Source organism: Euprymna scolopes, chromosome 31, assembly GCF_053919585.1.
Source record: "Euprymna scolopes isolate OS-2025 chromosome 31, ASM5391958v1, whole genome shotgun sequence".
NCBI lineage: Eukaryota > Metazoa > Mollusca > Cephalopoda > Sepiida > Sepiolidae > Euprymna > Euprymna scolopes.
In genome coordinates this window covers 8,785,776-8,804,290 of record NC_136512.1, presented here as the reverse complement: position 1 = coordinate 8,804,290, position 18,515 = coordinate 8,785,776, and the positions used below count along the sequence as shown (strand labels likewise).

General features: G+C 33.9%; 1 protein-coding gene across 11 annotated transcripts in view; it reads right to left on the bottom strand.

The window, feature by feature from the left end:
* Positions 1 to 201: 201 nt before the first annotated feature.
* Positions 202 to 18,515, bottom strand: part of LOC145255614 (pleckstrin homology domain-containing family H member 2-like) — a 1,732,783-nt gene continuing 1,714,469 nt past the window's right edge. For all 11 annotated transcript variants that reach the window (XM_080114122.1, XM_080114121.1, XM_080114126.1 and 8 more), the window contains 2 exons: positions 7,423 to 7,575; positions 202 to 466 (listed from right to left, as the gene is read on the bottom strand). In XM_080114122.1, the coding sequence (XP_079970248.1) occupies positions 383 to 466; positions 7,423 to 7,575 (237 nt within the window). In that variant the 3' untranslated portion in view covers positions 202 to 382. The remainder of the gene's footprint in view (positions 467 to 7,422; positions 7,576 to 18,515) is intronic.

The following is an 18,515-nucleotide window of genomic DNA, read 5'->3' as shown; positions in this document are numbered from 1 at the left end:
CACTGTAATGTATAGTTTTTAAAATAAAATACATGTAACTAATGACGACGGTCATTTCACTCAACTGAAATATCAGTGGACTAAAAAGATGCCCGCGTTGTTTACTTCGTTCTGTTTCCATGTTTATCTACGATTCCATGTAAAATTGTCAAAACAATATACATGTTAAAGGCAATGAATTAATGATAAAAACAAAACCAATTTGGGAAGTCGACGGAATTCCGTTTTATTATCCAATGTATTTTTGTTATTCGTTTATATCGGAGTCAATGAGCGCTAGCCTATAGTGTGTATGGCTGATGGAAATCCCCAGGGTTTGATGGACGAGTCGGGGGGTGACTATGTACAAAAGGACGACGATGGCGACGCCGGGAACAACTGTTCAGATGTCTTCGCTACCGTCAGGAGAAGGCTGCTGAAATCGATAATTGATGTAGCTGGCTACCAATAAGGTCAACTCGAGGATCTGCAAGAAAATAAAAAGAAAATAAACAAATATATTAGTGATGGGACGATTTGCAGTTGAATGATATTTAACGACACATATGAAACAAATTTGTATGAACCGAAATCAATTCGTCAGTGAACAAGATAAAGACCCTGAACTTGCCAATCTAAATGAGGTGTGTAAGATTATGAACCAAATAATGGTCCCTAAAATTTACAAGACGAAAATACTAATCATAGCTCATAATACTCCCATGGCAGGACTTTTAGGAATAATTAAGAGCTATGAAAAAATGTCTTAAATTTTAGCTACCGACACAATTACCGATTCCGTTTCTTTTGAAATCTCTAATTATTAAGCTTTAGAGTTGTTTTTTAAATATTTTTCATTCTCGTATGTACACATATTCTTACAAGAATAAAAAAAAATACATCCGTGAGGGGGGGGGTGTAAAGATTTTAGTTTTATTGTTAATTTAAAATCCAATACTTTATTTCTACCAAGAATAATATAGTTTTCGACAAATAAAAATAGTTAAAACGATTGATTTTTGGCTCGGAAAATACACTAATTTTCCGATAACGCCAGATTTTTTTTTTTTTCGATTAATTATCCCGATACTAGTTAAAAGACACAACACAAACTTAGCCCAGTTTTGTTATAAATTTATTTCAACTCGTTACGGGTCTTTTCAAATGAAGCGAGCGAGTCGGGTGACTTTAAAAAGTGAGAAAATTGTAACGTTGTTTTGTATTTAATAGAGAAAAGGGGAAATAATATATTAAAAAAAAAACACTTGAGAGGAAATGTCTGGAGATAGAAGGAAAAAAGTTTTTTAAAAAAAATTGCATACAAAAACCTCAACCGAATCCACGAACTACACCTTAACTACGATTTCAATCTTTTTAAATGGAAAATAACTAATTTTATTAATAAAGTAAAAAAAAAAAAATCAATATCTTCAGACCTTCATCTTATCAGTAGCCAGAGGCAAGATGGAAAAGGAAAAATTTTAATTGGACCTCCCCATAAACACACATACATACACATATCCGCATACAGACATATAGGTAATGCATTACCACTAGTACCCCTCCCCCGACACGAGGTAAATATTAGGTTGGTGCAAAAACAATATCGTTTTCTCACATATGTTACGTTTATATACGATTTCTGAATTGATACATATTTATTTTATTTTTAAAACAGATAACTCGAAACGCGCGTGTACATAGATTCTTAACTCATCAGCGTAGCTTGACTGTTTCTAGGGATCGAACTCCAGACTGTTTATCACAGTCCCTAGAAACAGTCAAGCTACGCTGATGAGTTAGCTCGAAACACGCGTGTATGTAGATTACTGTTTTAAAAATAATAAACAAAAATGCTATACGTCTAAACAATTATGGGCGACTTTCTAAATACGAGCTTCGAGGCGAAGCCAATATTAACCGTATTCATCGTTTGAAAAAACAAATATATATATATATATATAGAGAGAGAGAGAGAGAGACATGTTTTATCACTTGGAAGCTCGTGTTTCGCTCTATCAAAGCGTGTTATTTGTTACCATTCTCATTCATTCATTTTTATTTTTTATTGCAGGCTTTTCGACAGCATGGACAAAATTCAAAGCTGCCGAGACAGCTCGTGATATCAATGATGCGTTTGGCTCAGTAACTACTGACGAACGTGTGGCACAACAGTGGTTCAAGAAATTTCGCAATGGTGACGCGAGCCTAGAAGATGAAGACGGTCGCAGCTGGCCAACACCGAATATTTGAAGGCCTTAATTGAAGCTGATCGTCGCAATACCAGACAAGAGGTCGACCACTCAACAATCGTTCACCATTTAAAGCAAATAGAGAAGTTTAAAAGTTGGATAAATAGGGAGCGTATGTATTGAAGGATAATTTTGAGTAGCCTTCTACGCTCCTTCTGCACAACAGAAACGATTCCTTTCTTGAGTGGATTGTGATACGTGGATACTCTACGACAACTGGCGACGTTCAGCACGGTGGTTGGATGCTGGGGAAGCTCCACAATACTTCCCGAAGCCGAAATTGCATCAACAAATGGTTATGATGACTGTTTGGTGGTCTGCGACTGGTCTCATCCATCACATCTTCTTGAATCCGGACGAAACGATTACAGCGAAGTACTACTGACAAATTGCACCAGAAACTCCAACGTATGTGCCCGAGATTGATCAATATGAAGGGACCAATTCTCCTCCATGACAACGCTCGCTTACATGTTGCTCAACTGACCCTGCAGAAGCTGACCGAAGATTCTGCCTCATCCGCCATATTCACTAGACCTCTCGCCCACTGATTATCACTTGTTCAAGCATCTCGACAACATCCTGCGTGAAAAATGCTTCAAAAGCTCAGATGATACTAAATTAGCTTTCAATGACTTCATAAATAAATTTTCTCGTTGGCAAAATGGTTGATTCTAATGGTTCTTATTTCGATTAATAAAAATTATTATCAAAGGAGTTATGATCTTTTGAAGTTGAACGTCAAAAAACATTTTTTGCACCAACCTAATACCTTCGGCAAACTAGTCAAACAGCAAAATCCCACCCCTACACTGTAGAGACCCCCTATGCTGTAAAGCCTTCTTCTCAAATAACTTTTTCTCTCAAACTGCTAGACCTTAGAGAAGTTCAAGTGTAATGTGAACAGACATCTTGCTGCCCAACACCCTACTTAGTAGCTCTGCCAAATCTGTCCCCAAATAGTAGCCAATTACGACTTGGTTGCACTGTGCCTGGTTAGGGGGTGAATAAACAGTATGACTTGAATTTTACTTCTCTATGATCTGATGGATTTTCTCCAAGCGTTAATTTACCCTGGACATCTGTAATTCTATTTCCCGTTCTTATGGATTATCAATGGACTTATTTGGACTTATCCCTTTTCAATAGATTTTTACCATATCCTTTCATATTTCTATTTTCCGTGGTGCTGCTTTCATAATAATTATGAAACTTTATAAACTTTTACTGTTAAAACTTTATGCATGTCTGATGCAATTCATATCTCTATTTTTTTAATGCATTAACCTGCAAAATTTATTTTGAAAATTGTATTTTCTGAAACTCCGCGGAATAAGATATTTCGAGCTTATTTATAATCTTTGTCGGATAATTAAGAATTCTGTACAGGTTTTTTTTTTAATTTCAATAAGATTTTTCATATATATATATATATATATATATATGTGTGTGTGTGTGTTTTGTTTTATTACCGTTTCATCAGATAAAACGGTAATAAAAAAAACACATTTGCTCTGCAAAAGTATTGAGCACCCTCTCAGGTTTTTACTAATTACCAGTCTCGCCAGCCATGTTATAAGCATATCTTATTCTTTTATTATTATTATTATTATTATTATTATTATTATTATTATTATTGGAATTTTTTCCCCTTTTCCTTGTACATATTTGTGAATTATTCCACGGATTTCGACTTTTTGGATTATTTTGGACCATCTTCTAATTACGCGATTTTCTTGGATTTTACTTGTGCGAATGGAAAATTAAATTTCTTGGATTTACATTTTTGGATTTTACCGTCTATCCACTCGCGTGTAATCCTCTTTTTCTTCACCATATTCCCTCTGCTTCACTTTTTGTTATCAAGTAAGATCTTTGACTTACTTGCAGTTTAATCAAATAGTTTTGTATGCAAAATCCGATCCCGTATTTTGCTAATTCCTACCCTCTGATGAGAAGGAAAGTATTTCTTCGAAACTCCGCGGATTAAGGACTATCCACTTATCAAGTGTTTCCTTTTTAGATTAAATATGTTTTAACTCTTTTTCAAAGTGTTTTTAACATGTTTTATTAACTATTTGCTGTTATATATATATATATATATATATATATATATATATATATATATATATATATATATATATATATATATATATATATATATAATTACATACGCATACATTTTGTATGTTATTTAAATCATTTTACTTTATTCAGAATTAATTGGTTAGTTAGTGATATATTTTACTTAGTGTTATTTAATGTAACGCGGGTTTCTTTGAAGTAAGGTTAACTAGTTTCTAGATGCCGTGGATTGAAAATGTTTTTCAATTTTCTAAATATTAGTTACGGTCATCAGGACTGTCCTTCATCGGAAGTGGTCATTCTGGTTCAAGACCATGTAACAAAAACTGACCATATTTTTTCTGCAAGTGTATCCTATATTGCGCACTTCCCGTAAAGTTGATCCCAGATAATTGGGACAGGTGAATAAACACCACCTCTCGCCCGCTTACCCGATCACTGGCTTCATTCGACTTTCCCGCCCTGCAATACCTCTGCAACTTTAGGGGTAAATTGATCTTCGTCCGATTCTGTATTGTCTTTGGTTGCTCTAGCAGAAACTTATACCTCCGACAAAATTGCTTAGAAGATCGACGAAGCATACAAGCGCTATTAAGGTGTCGATCCGGAATGAAAAAATGGAAGTGATGTATTTTTGTTAAGCTTAAAAGTATGACGACAACCCAGACAATTAGAAACTTAGCAGACAAGATAAAATGTCATCATTTTGTCTTCATTTTTATGTAAACTGAAAACTTATGCAAATGACTGGTTAGTCAGAATCAAAGAATAGATTTGCGAGATATAATAATATTGAAGTCTAACTTCAGGAATACGACTCTTTTCTTCTATTATCAAATCGCATAATGAATGAAGTGACTATAGATTAAACTAGTGAAGCCTTTATCATCAATTAAAATTAAACGTTGAAATGAGAAAAGGATTTAGGAAATGTTGACAAACATAACTGAACAGTTATCGGCTGAGGAAATAATCACATTGGAGAAATCAAATTTTCTTTTTACATTTTTAGATAATCAAATGATAATAATCGGCATTTAAGAATCTTTCTCTTTCAAACGAATTTTGTCTAAAAATAGACCCTCTTCCGCCTATCTCACTTTCCGATCCTCTCCCTTCTTTTCGCCTTGTTCTCGTTATTTATAACAAGTTCACTGAAACATACTCATTAATGTGTAGCGATACCTAAATGTTTCTGTAAAAAAATAATAAATATATCTTGCTCTACTCTGGTATTGAGCACTTTCGTATAAACCTCGTTAAATTCATTAGATGTATTCACCGAATTAACTTGGAATAATATATATATATATATATATATATATATATATATATATATACCTGGAGTTACCCGGGTGATCATGCAATTCGGTTTGAACATAGATGCTATATTAAGCAACCCTCCCTCACAGAAAAGAACGAAAGCAGACAACCTGGACCCCCCCCCGCCCCCTCCAAAATTATCACAATTTTTGTTTCAATAAAAAATAGCGAGTGCCCGTGCGACTGCAAAAAAAAACAATTAACCGCATAGACAGGCTCAAACTTGAAACGCGAAAGAGAGCAAAAGGTAAGTGGCAAACGCTTTTGCCAACCATACCACGACGATTTATGACGCTGAAAAATAATGTTATAAACATAAACTTGCGAAAAGTGGACCTCCCTTACTAGAAATGATCCAGTTAACTACTACAGAATTAATATTTTTCTTTTCTAATTTTCAAATAGTTTGCGCCCGAGGGATCGTTCTTTCAGATGGTACCGGTTTCGACCCGGTCCAATGCTGCTGAAAAAAGTTTTTAGTGAATTTAACAAACACGTACACAAACCGACATTTGAGACTTATATAATAGAAAAGACAACAGGGGAAATAATTCTAAACTGGTTTCTCAAAAAAAATCAATGTCGGTAATAATAATTCCAAATAAATTAAGTTATTGATATTATCAATATAAATCAACTTTAAATAACAATCTTAAATAGACTTAAAACAATTCTCTTGCTATAAAGAGTAACTAACATGAATGTAATATGCAAATGAGATTACCTTTCGAGCGTATATTTTGCAAGAATCATATAGATAGAAAAATGAATAAAAAGAAAAGTAATGGACCTTTTGTATATATTAATCAAATTGTGAACAGACAGGAATACGAATTATATAAATTTCTCGTTCTCAGCTATCTTCCCTCCACTCTCTCCCTCCTCATCTTGTCTCCTCCGTCTCTCTCTGTCTCTAACATTGCTCTCTTTCACTTATTTTTCTCATATCCCACCTTTCTCTCCGCTCCCTTCCTCACCCTGTTCTCTAGCATTTTCACCTTTCTTCCCGTCTCTGTCTCTGTCTCCTCCTCCTCCTCCTGTCTCTGTCTCCTCCTCCTCCTCCTCCTCTGTCTCCTCCTCCTCCTGTCTCTGTCTCCTCCTCTGTCGTCTCCTCCTCCTCCTCCTCCTCCTCCTCCTGTCTCCTCCTCCTCCTGTCTCCTCCTCCTCTGTCTCCTCCTCCTCCTCTGTCTCTGTCTCCTCCTCCTTCTCCTCTCCTCCTTCTCCTCTAATTTTGTACGTTCTGTTTCTCGCTCGCTCCCTGTCTGTCTGTCTCTCTCTCTCTCTCCTCTAATTTTGTACATTCTGTTTCTCGCTCGCTCCCTGTCTGTCTCTCTCTCTCTCCTCTAATTTTGTACGTTCTATTTCTCGCTCGCTCCCTGTCTGTCACTCTCTCTCTCTCCTCTAATTTTGTACGTTCTATTTCTCGCTCGCTCCCTGTCTGTCTCTCTCTCTCTCCTCTAATTTTGTACGTTCTATTTCTCGCTCGCTCCCTGTCTGTCTCTCTCTCTCTCCTCTAATTTTGCACGTTCTATTTCTCGCTCGCTCCCTGTCTGTCTGTCTGTCTGTCTGTCTCTCTCTCTCTCTCTCTCTCTCTCTCCTCTAATTTTGTATGTTCTGTCTCTCGCTCGCTCCCTGTCTGTCTGTTTCTCTCTCTCTCCTCTAATTTTGTACGTTCTGTCTCTCGCTCGCTCCCTGTCTATCTGTCTCTCTCTCTCTCTCTCCTCTAATTTTGTACGTTCTGTCTCTCTCTCTCTCACACATATTTAATAAATATAAGTGTTACCTTCGCTTTTGGCATGGTGAACAGCATTTTCTCCGTCCTATGTTCGTAATGATGCGGGGCTGATTCGATCAATTGGTTGACGACCAGCATAAAGTCATCCTTCCAACCGCCGAACGTCACCACGGATTTGTAATCAAAATTGTTTATTGGTTGCTGCAAAATAAATAAATATTAATGAACATTTCGGATGGCAACTTCCATAATTCTTTACACACGGACAATAGTCTAAAGATAATGTCAGTATTTACTATGTTTTAGCCAATGTGTTTCAAGTTTGCCTAAAGCGTGGTATATTTTGACCGATCTAGTATCAGTTATTCCATCTACTAATTAGTACGTACATAAATAATTGCAATTTGCTTTGAGACGCGGATATAAAATTTTCAATACAATACTCGTACTTTAAGCGGTTTTCGTACTTTATCTTTGTATGTCGGGTTTCCAGCATTGCTTAGTTTCTACCCGTTTATAGCGATTACGAAGAAAAATACTTAAAATTTCGTGAAAATGTGTTACGCTCTCTCGTTCGAGGAATACATTTGCGTATTTTTATTGGCAAGAAAACAGAATATTTGTAAGGTGGCAAATAGTTTCACTTGTGATTTTTTTTTTTTTTTTTTTTTTTTTTTTTTTTTTTTTTTAAGTATTTATTGTGAATTACTTTTTTTTTTTTTTTAAGTATTTATTGTGAATTACTTGGGACGTCTACCTTGTCAGGGCATACTACTTCCGTAGATTAAATATAAGGTCCCGTTCGAAATTCCGTGCAGATTCTAGAGTTCGATAAAAAATAAAGATTCTCGAGTACGTCAAAGTACACCTGAAGAAGGTCGGAAGTTACATCGACCGAAATGTTGTGAAAATAACACAATATGAGAACAGTCCGAAGAATTCAAATAATATGAAAATATAATTTGCTTTGTAATTTCGAATATACCTTATGCCCATATTTATTTTTTTATGGGTTATCAACAAAAAGGTAATTTGGTTTAGAAAAAAATATTTCTGTAATGTTTTATGTCCTATTAATTCCTTTAAAGTCATAATACACAAAACCAGTTTTTTTAAGTCTTTCAGGCTTACGTAAACTCTGGTATTGACATTGTAGAAACTAGTGCCTTAGTAACGTGTTCTGTTCCTATTTGTTTTTTTATATAACAAATCACGTGATTTGCGTAGGTAAAGTCAAATCGAAAACACCATATATATATATATATATATATATATATATATATATATATATATTTTAAAACACATTTTTTAGCACTAGTGTGAGCCAATAACATGATGCAATGACACTAAATGAAAATTGGCTAGTCAGAAGAAACTCTTGATTTGTCAGCTCCAATATTATTTGGGTCTGACATTGAAAATCGGACAAGAAAGATTTGTTAGCTCAGCAGATTTATTTACCGCTGTCAGTGTAAAGTATATTGCATATAGCTAAACTAATCGTTATTTTTATTTCTTTCTTCCTTTTTTTTCTTTTTATTACCCCCCTCCTCTCTTCCTCCTGTATTTCTATTCTCCAACCTTTATTTCCTGCCGTTCCTTGTTTCCAGTCTTCTACGTTTCCTTCACATTCTCCACCTTTTATTTTTCCTCCACCTTGGCCTTTCATTTCCTTTCCGTTTCTGTTATATATTAGGGATTCTGGATGCTGCGTTCATAAAGCCAAGCAAAGACAGAAAACAAAGAATTTTATTATATGAAGAACGTAGGTGTTGCTATACACCTACGTTCTTCATATTATAAAAGCTATAACTCTCCTATATCACAAAGGTCACTTTAGTTCTCCCATTCCCTCCCCAAAAAGTCTCAATATTTTATTTCTCGTTGCACAATTATTTTGCGCCTAATGTAACTATCGCTAGACGTCGCATCCCTATTATGTTACCTAGCATCTTTTCTCCTCTGATGAGAAGCATTAGGTTTCGAAATACCATGGTATAAACAGTTCTTGCTTATCCTACACCCCTAATTGATGTATCTTCATTATTGAATAAATCTATATACATTAGTATATATTTTTATATTTTATTTTATTGCTAATCTATATAAGCCCGTAAACAATTAAAGTTTTGCATTATCCCGATAAATCTTTTCTTAAAGACTTGATCTTATTCATTTACCCCCCCCCCTCTAACCTGCTTTCCCTCTATCTCCCATTTCCTATTTTTTACTTTTTCAGTTTATTTTTTTATTTATTTATTTTTTTTTTAAATGATCACCGTAATTTTTTAACGATCCCATGATTAATTTCGATTCTAGCTGATGGCACTAACATCATTTTTTTTCGTTACTTTTGGAATCATGACTATATATTGGGTACAATATAATGAATAATCGATAGGAAATTGACTCTATTATAATAAATGCGAAATCTGCATGGATTAAAATATCATTTAAGCGTGCCTTAAGACTGATTAACGCCGGTTGGCCTGCTAGTATTTATATATAGTTATCGGTTATTTTCTGCGGTATAACTCTCCTGGATTAACTTGCATCGTTACGCAACATCTTTATGGTTTCAATTTCGAAAACCTTGATTTTTTTTTTTTTTTTTATAATATACATTATAATATAAATAATGGTTAATACAGAATTAATATTGAAATAAACACTAAACATCTGGGGGTTCGGGTTTTTTTGTTATTTTTTGTCAGCTGACCTGATTTAGTTTTCCTGGTCCGTACTTACGGCATTGGTTTTTTTTGTTTTTTGTTTTTTGTTTTTTCTTTACAGCATTATTTATTTACTGACTTTTTTCTTTTTTTAAAAAAAAAAAAAGAGAAGTATTTTCTCGAAATCATCAAAAGGCATTTATATTAAACAGTAACTTCATATTTACTGATTTATTGTTTCGTTTGTCTGTTTTTGTTCATACGTCACTTCAACATCCTGGTATTCTACATTGCTAACAGCCTTCATTTACACTTAAAACATACATGTATATTTTTACATAAACATTTAGGTATCGCTACACAGTCATGAATGTGTTTCAGACAACTAGTTATAAATGGGCTGTGACAGCAGAATATTTTTGTCATTGTTTTGACTCTAGGATATATCCGACGTAGACACACTTAATCAATCGAGAACCACATCATTCTATATAAAAGCATATATCAACGGATATACACTAGTCAAAACCATGAAAAGAATATGCTGTTGTCCTAGCTCTAGTTATAAATACCTAGACATCGTCAGATGATATTGCTTTTATAAAAACTAAATTCTAAAACCAGCATTTTGAGAATTTAGCTTTTATAAAAACATCCCTGATGATGTCTCTAGTTATTTATAACCAGTTGACCGAATCATATTCATGACTGTGTAGTTATACCTAAATGTTTATGTGAAAAATAAATTTTAAAAAGTATATCTTGCTCTATATATCTTGATATTGAGCACTTTTGTATAAATCCCGTTAAATCCATTAGATGTTTTAATCTTTAAACAATATTAACCTGGAAACCACCCTGGCAACGCCGGGTACGCCTGATATCAAAATATCTCGATACACATATCAAATAATAAATGCATCGAACAATTACTGCGAAGTGTTATTTAAAATTGAATCGATTGGCGCTACACAATCAGAATCTTGACACCCATCAAAGAACTTAAGATCGATATCCGATATAAATAAAGATGGTTTTTCCATTCGATTGATGACGACGAAAATGGGGAGAACGGGTTGAAAGTAAACACGATTTAATTTTTTTCATCTTTTTTTTTTTTTTTTTTTTTTTTTTTGCTTTCTTATCTCTTCATCTTTTTTCTCCCTCCATCATCCTAAACCTACTCAACCCCGCTTCCCAATTCGCATTTCCTAACAGACCCAACGCATCCCTAGCCCTTCGTTTCGCGCGTCGCCTTTGATGTTAACGCTGTTGCCATGGCAACGAGAGATCAGTTGAAATAATACCGAGGCTAACCTTGGTCTGACTGCAGAGAAGGAGGAGGACGACGACGAGTGAGAGGGTAAGGATGCTGGATGGGGATGAAGTAAGAATGGAAACACATTTGTAGTATCTATCCTCTTCTGTTCACGTATACCTATATAGCGATCAGCTGCCAGTGCAGTGATTAAATGTTTTTATGTGTCGAGCCTTTGTTACCCTCCCTGCGCCTAGTAAATAATATATATATATATATATATATGTGTGTGTGTGTGTGTATATATATATATATACTAGCATTTCAGCCCGGCGTTGCCCGGGTGTTTGGAGGTGTATGTGGAGCAAAAAAATCGGTTAATTTTTTTTAACTTTGACCCTTAACTTGATTTGAGCCCCAAACTACATGTTAAGTTAGATCCATGTCCAAGGAACCTATATCTAAAATTTCAAGTGTTTAGACCCCAAAATTGACGGAGGATTTCGGTAGAGTTCTAAAAGGTCAAACCGTTGAACTTTGACCCCTTAACAGCCAAATTTCTGGCCGAAAACGGATTGCAAAGATTTTCCCCATTCTCAATACCCTGTATATCAAATTTTGAGTCTGTAGACTTAAAATTGACAGAATTATTGCATAGGGAAATGTACACACACACACACACGTTCTCTTACATATATATATTTTCTCCCCATGTGGGGGTACCAAGTTGGTTAAAGGGAAAATTATTCCCAACTCACATTTAGGTAAAAATGCACTTTCGTAAATAATTGAATTAATTCAAAACATATCGCTAAAACCAAAACAAACATATATATATCGACAGGACACTTAACGGCCCTCTTGCAGTTTATCTAAACCAAAACATTAGGCAGATACGGGGACATAGCCGGACGGTACACCGCCTATAAGGACGTCATTTTATTGGCTATTGAAAATGACGTAATTATTGTAAAAGAATTAAAAAAAAAACTTAAATATTTGTTAAAGAATTTAATTATTTTAATAAGTAAATAATTATTAATTTATTATAGAAAATAATATATTTTTGTAAAAGTGGCGCTTCTCGGTCAAAGAACTTACGCAGACTTTTTGTTCACAATTTTATTTCAATTAAAAGTTTCGGAAAACGCCCAATGTTGTTTTTTAATTCGGAAAAATTGTTTCATTTTGAATTATAAGTAAGGCTGTGACAACAGAACATTCTTTTCATTCTTTTGACTCTCGGGTATATATTCGACACAGTTAGACACACTCAATCAACCGAGAACCACATCAGTCTATAACGGATTTATACTCAAGAGTCAAAACAATGAAAAGAATATGCTGTTGTCACATTCCTAATTATAGATTTGTTAACCCTTCAAAGTTGCTTTAATTTGAAAAATGCTAATTTAAAGTTGTTCAAAAGAAAAACAATTTTTACTTTATAAAAATCCAATGTTGCTTTCCTTACAAAATTGTTTTATTAAAATTAATTAAAATTATTTTCTTCCGTGGACGTTTAAATATTTTTACGATTATATATCGATATATTTTTATGCAATAAATGTTTTGGTTTTTAAATATTTTTCTGTTCAGAGAAAGATCGAGGTTATTTCCTCGTATCCGAGAACAATATCATTTCTTATGTGTATTTGTTTGTTTCTGTATTTAAGAAAAATCATTTAATAAAAAAAATATTCTGTTTTGTAATATTGCTTCGATTTATTTTTACGTCAATTTCAATATTATTTCATTTTAATTTGAAAATTCTTTGACAATAATTACGTAATTTTCAATAACCAATTAAATGACATTCTTACAGGCAATCTACCATCAACTATGTCCCCGTATATTCCTGATATTTTCGTTTATCTAAACTGCAAGAATGCTAAAATAAGGTAGCTTGAAATTTTCTTAATCCACGAAGTTTCAAAGAAATGCATTCTCATCAGAGGAAAGATGAGGTACAAGCAATAATGTCGGAATAAAAATAGGGGGACATAGTTTTGAAATTCGGTTTATCAAAATGTTTCTAGGTTTCCGGCTACTTTTTGATTGTATTTGAAAGATTAAAGCCTAAACTTAATTTCTAAAAGAAAAAAAAAATTTGTACACGTGAAAAAAGTTATAATGAAAAATGTTTTCACGGCGACATTTGAAAATTGACAAGTTCACCTAAATTTTGACGTTAAATAAATTCATTGTAAAAATCCCTTGAAATATAAATATTAGTTTTCTGGGTCTATTTCAAAGATAATTAGTAAAGTCCTGAGATATTGAATCAAACTGAAAAATACATCTTGTTTGTACAAAAACATAACTTAATTAACCCCCAAAACAAACGAAGTGCCCTAAGAATGGATTCTACGAAAGCCCCAAATATCAAAAAGTTAAAAGGCTGTCTGAATAGGGTGGTAGGGAGTGCTGGTTTTCTTTTTCTTCCCAGGCATGCATCTATACCTTTCTATCGTGAACGTTTGTATGATTTTTACCATTTTTATTTATTTTTTTTGTCCCTCCATTTAAATTTTATATTTTTTGTTATTTTCAAGATTATATAAAACTTACGGTACGACGAAAATCACCCGTTCATTCAGGCAAGGAAAATATTAGAATCTTACAGATAAAAATTAAGCAAAAAATGTAATCTAATCAAAGGCAACATTTTTCGCAACTATAATTTTTTTTTTTTTTTTTTTTTTTGTGAAAATATTAAACAATGCTTCATGCAATGATAATATCGGTAGTTCTTGAAATTAACTTTTCAAGTTATATCTAATTCATTATTACGAACTTTAGGGGCATTTTCGTTCCTGAAAAAATTTAGTTTTTTTTTTTTTTTTTTTTTTGTTACAATGTATGATACTTGCTTTTTATAAAAAAGCAAAAAAAAAAAAATATTTTTTTTTTTTTTTTTTTTTTTTGCGAAGTTGGGCATTTTCTATGCCTCGTTCACTGGGCACTCACGGGGGACCATCACTTATTTTTTTCCACAATTTAAATCCATAACTTTAGTAAAGGTGTTTTTGTTTAAATAAAATAATACATTTTCACTAGGATTAAAATAAAATAATGGGTTCACTATATTCAGTGATCATTATTTAATAAATATTGAGAATTTCATTAAAATCCACTGAAATTCGTGATTATTAAAGAGTGCTCAATGTAGGACAGAGCAGGCATATAGTCTGTTTATTATACAAACATTATTGGTTACATATGTGTATACATGTTTCAGTAGGATTTAAATTCTTAAAGACCCACATCATCAGACCGAGAAAATCCCCCCCCTCTTTTCTCAGTCTGATGAAATGGGTCTCTCTGAATGGAGATTCCACTGAAACATGTATGTATCGAATGCTTGCATAATATATATATATATTCCAGGGTTTAAGTAACCAATGAAGTTTTAGTGAGGTTAATACAAGAGTGCTCAACACCGAAGTAGGGCAATATATACTTATTTGTTTTACATAAGCATTAATATGTCGCTACATATTCATGAACATGTTTCGGTCAGCCAGTTACTAGAGACCTCTTCAGGCGATATTGCATATACACAAGCTTAGTCCATAATTTTGTATAAGCAATATCGCCCGAAGGGGTCTCTAGTAACTGGCTGACCGAAACATGTTCATGAATATGTAGCGACATATTAATGCTTATGTAAAACAAAAGTGTGCGGAAAGAACTCTTCACTGTAAGCTGTTTTGGGCGCATGGTCATCACAATGTTAAAGTTGTCAATGTATGAAAGGTGTTAATATTTTTGCAAATTATAATGGATACAAGATAAAGATAATTGTTTCCTTATTCCATGGAGTTTCAAAAATTGACTTTTTTTCCTTGGAGGGCATGGGAAGTTTGCAAAAGAATTTTTATAGATTAACTAAAAGATTAATGGAAGTAATATTCGAAAAATATAAATATGTGCCTTCAATAGGATTCCAACTTTTTTGTACAGGCATTTAAAATTGTAGACCTTTGAAAGTTCACTGTGTTATTACTACAAATCTTATGAGATGTCTGCGGAATTGTCATGATTTCAAAGGAACAGCTACAGCAGAAATTGGAATACACCCTACTAAAGCCTGGTTCCAGACTTTTTTGTACAAACATTTAAAATTGTAGTAAATTTTGGAAAATTCAATATGAGATTATGGACAAATGTTTATGATTTCAGGTTCAAATGAACAGCTACGGCTGGAATTGGAATACACCCTACTAAAGCCTAAAAATGCGACAGAAACGTATGAAATGCTCCAGACTTATTCTGGACCACCTTGCCTGAATCGGGCATCAGTTTTCGAGTGGCATAAGATATTCAAGGAAAGCAAGGAGTCTGAGAGGAGTGGGAGGGGTAAGAAAGTCAGAATATTAGTTGATTGGCCAAATAAAGAATTTCATGGATAAGGACCGCCGTGTGTCTATAGCGACAATAAGTGCAGTTTGATGTCAGTGTGGGGACTGTACATACAATAATTGTGAGGAACTGAAGATGCGGATAATTTGCATGGAGTTATCCCAAGTGTGCTCAGAAAAAAATCAGAAAGATTTTGTCATGACCAAGATGGGCATCAAGACAGTTCCCCACCCACCCTATAGTCCAAACCTTACTCCCTGTGACTTTTACTTATTCTCTAATCGCAATGACACCTTAGAGGCTGTCGTGATGAGACAAGAGGCTGTGACAAGTCTTCCATAAGTTGTTGGAACAGTACAAGTGCATTGCAGCCGGAGGAGATTACTTTGAAGAGGCTAGAGTTTCATGTGCGTACTACGAATAAATGTGAGCACACGAAAACAGTCTGGAAACTTATTTAAGGCACCTCGTATATACAAATAAAATATATTTTCATTGAATTCTACGTATAGATGTATTAGCGGGGGAGGGGGCGCCTGGCTTTGCCCGGTCGTAAAATACGCTTAAATATATTTTAATTTGTCCGGATTTCATATATATTATGATTATAAAATCGTGATTTCAAAAGTAAAAAAAAAAAAAAAGTATTTGGGGCTATCAGCTAGAATCGAAACTGAAAGTAAATCTGTCGCATTCAAAGCTGGTGACGTTACCACTGTCCTAATGTGGCACGCATATGAACTGATTAAAAATAGTCTAAGATGAATATAGAAAATGTTTTTTTTTTTCATTTTTTGACCCCTTAAAAACTATTGCAATTATTTGTTATTGCATGTGACGTTGTTGTTTGTAGGTGAAACGGTTAATTCACTCATTGGTGTTATATTTTGAGTAGTAGACGAATCGGACATTTAAGGGTAGTGTTGTAGGGGGTTCTGTGGTAATTCAGTAACAGTGCACAAATATATGATCTCCCTATAGATGCAATCGTTTTTGAGTGGGCAGTCTCGTTACAATTGCAGTGATGGTCGTCTGAGTTAATTTGATTTTTTTTTTTTTTTTTTTTTTCAATGCTATTATCGTCTGTGCTAGATCAAGCATTGTAGAGTGGGAAATTTTGATAAATTTTATTAAGTGTGGTACTATATCTATGCGGTTGATTAAAAGAATTTTCTATAATCTCAAAAAATTCCTTTAGTATATTTGAGCTGAAGGGGGGTTTAACCAAATGTTTCTTTGTAATCGGGTGCAAGCAACTCTATAAATTTGTCAGTCTGTCCGTAACACTTTTGTGCTTGGCCTTTTTGGTTAAGATCAAAGGTCTGTTAATAGATGCTATTCTGAGCTTTTTAAGCTTTTCTTTGCCTCTTGGCCAAGATCAAAGTGTAGTATCTTTCTGGCAGATACTGCAGGCGACCCCACATATAAGACCTTGATCAATGTAGGGGCAACCCTTCATACCAATTGTCACTATACAGCTCCCCTACTCCCCGGGGAGTTGGCCCCCATTTCCCCTTCACTCCTCACATTAAAAATCGGCCTTATGCCTAATTTGCTCAGTGGGGGAGCAAATAAATACCTCAGTGTAGTATCTGTTCTTACTACATGCTATATTTGTAACTTTGTGATATAAAGTGGGGGCTCACTTTTCTGTATTAATTTAATGTAAAATGATCACCCACTTTACAACCAGTCAGTCTTAAAGCTATTCAAGTCATTCTACAGATTATTCAAGTTGTTTTTGAAGAATTCCAGTTATTTTTTAAGCATTCAAGTCATTCTTAAGGTCATTCAATTCCTCCTTAAGTTCATTAAAGTCATTCTAAGTCATTTACTTTTTATTTATTTAAGTCATTCTAGCCCATTTTTCGGTCATTTTAGTTTATCTTTAAGAATTTCATGTCAATCCTACATTCATTGATTACACGAGAGCATGCGACTAATGGCTATCGGCCTTGTTTCCTAACACGTTTGCGAGGATTTGGTTTGTTATGATTATTGCATTTAGCAGAGCTATGTTGGTAAAGCAGTTGTTTATTAGTTATTATTCAGCGGAGTAAATTGTTTTATTTTTAGTTATGTTATGCGTAATTACGGATCTTAGACAGTTGGTAACTTGTCGACATATTTCTGCACGCGTTATTCATCCATCCAAACAAAGATTTTACTCGTTATAAACCATCCTTGGTGTATGATTACTATTTCCTGTTAATTTCAGTGGTATATGACCAGTAGTTTAACAGTTTATCGGTTAAATATTTATAGACAGACACACATATTAATGCATCTATTTTATTTAGATAGATTCTGGTGAATTTGTATAAATTTGGTTCCATGATCAAATGGAGCAAAATACACATTAGTTTGTATCCTGCGATAAATGGAAAGAATTGAATGTGTACTGGACTCCATTTTTTTTTTTTTTTTTTTTTTTTAGTGTCTAAGGTCTTTTCCCTATAAGTATACCCTAACTAAATATTCGAAATCACATAGTATTCGCGACCTAAATAAGATTTCCTTTGTATGGCTTACCCAAAGTGATTTCTACGAAGAATGGTGTACCTCCTTCAAGTGATTTTTGCCTATAGCAACAGTACTAAGTTGGACACTCCACCAGACTAGATGAATTCTTGTCCTTGAATCTAGTAAAACCAAGACACCATAAGGAAGGTATACTATAAAATATTTAGATGGTCAATGGGGGGAGATGAAAATTAGAATTCTCAACTTAACTCTGTATTTGAGACATACGAGACTTAACAGGATAATCGAATATTTATGTATCTCATGAAGGTTCCCTTGATTTTTTTTTTTTTTTCGAGAACTTCGACTGAAGTAAAACGAAA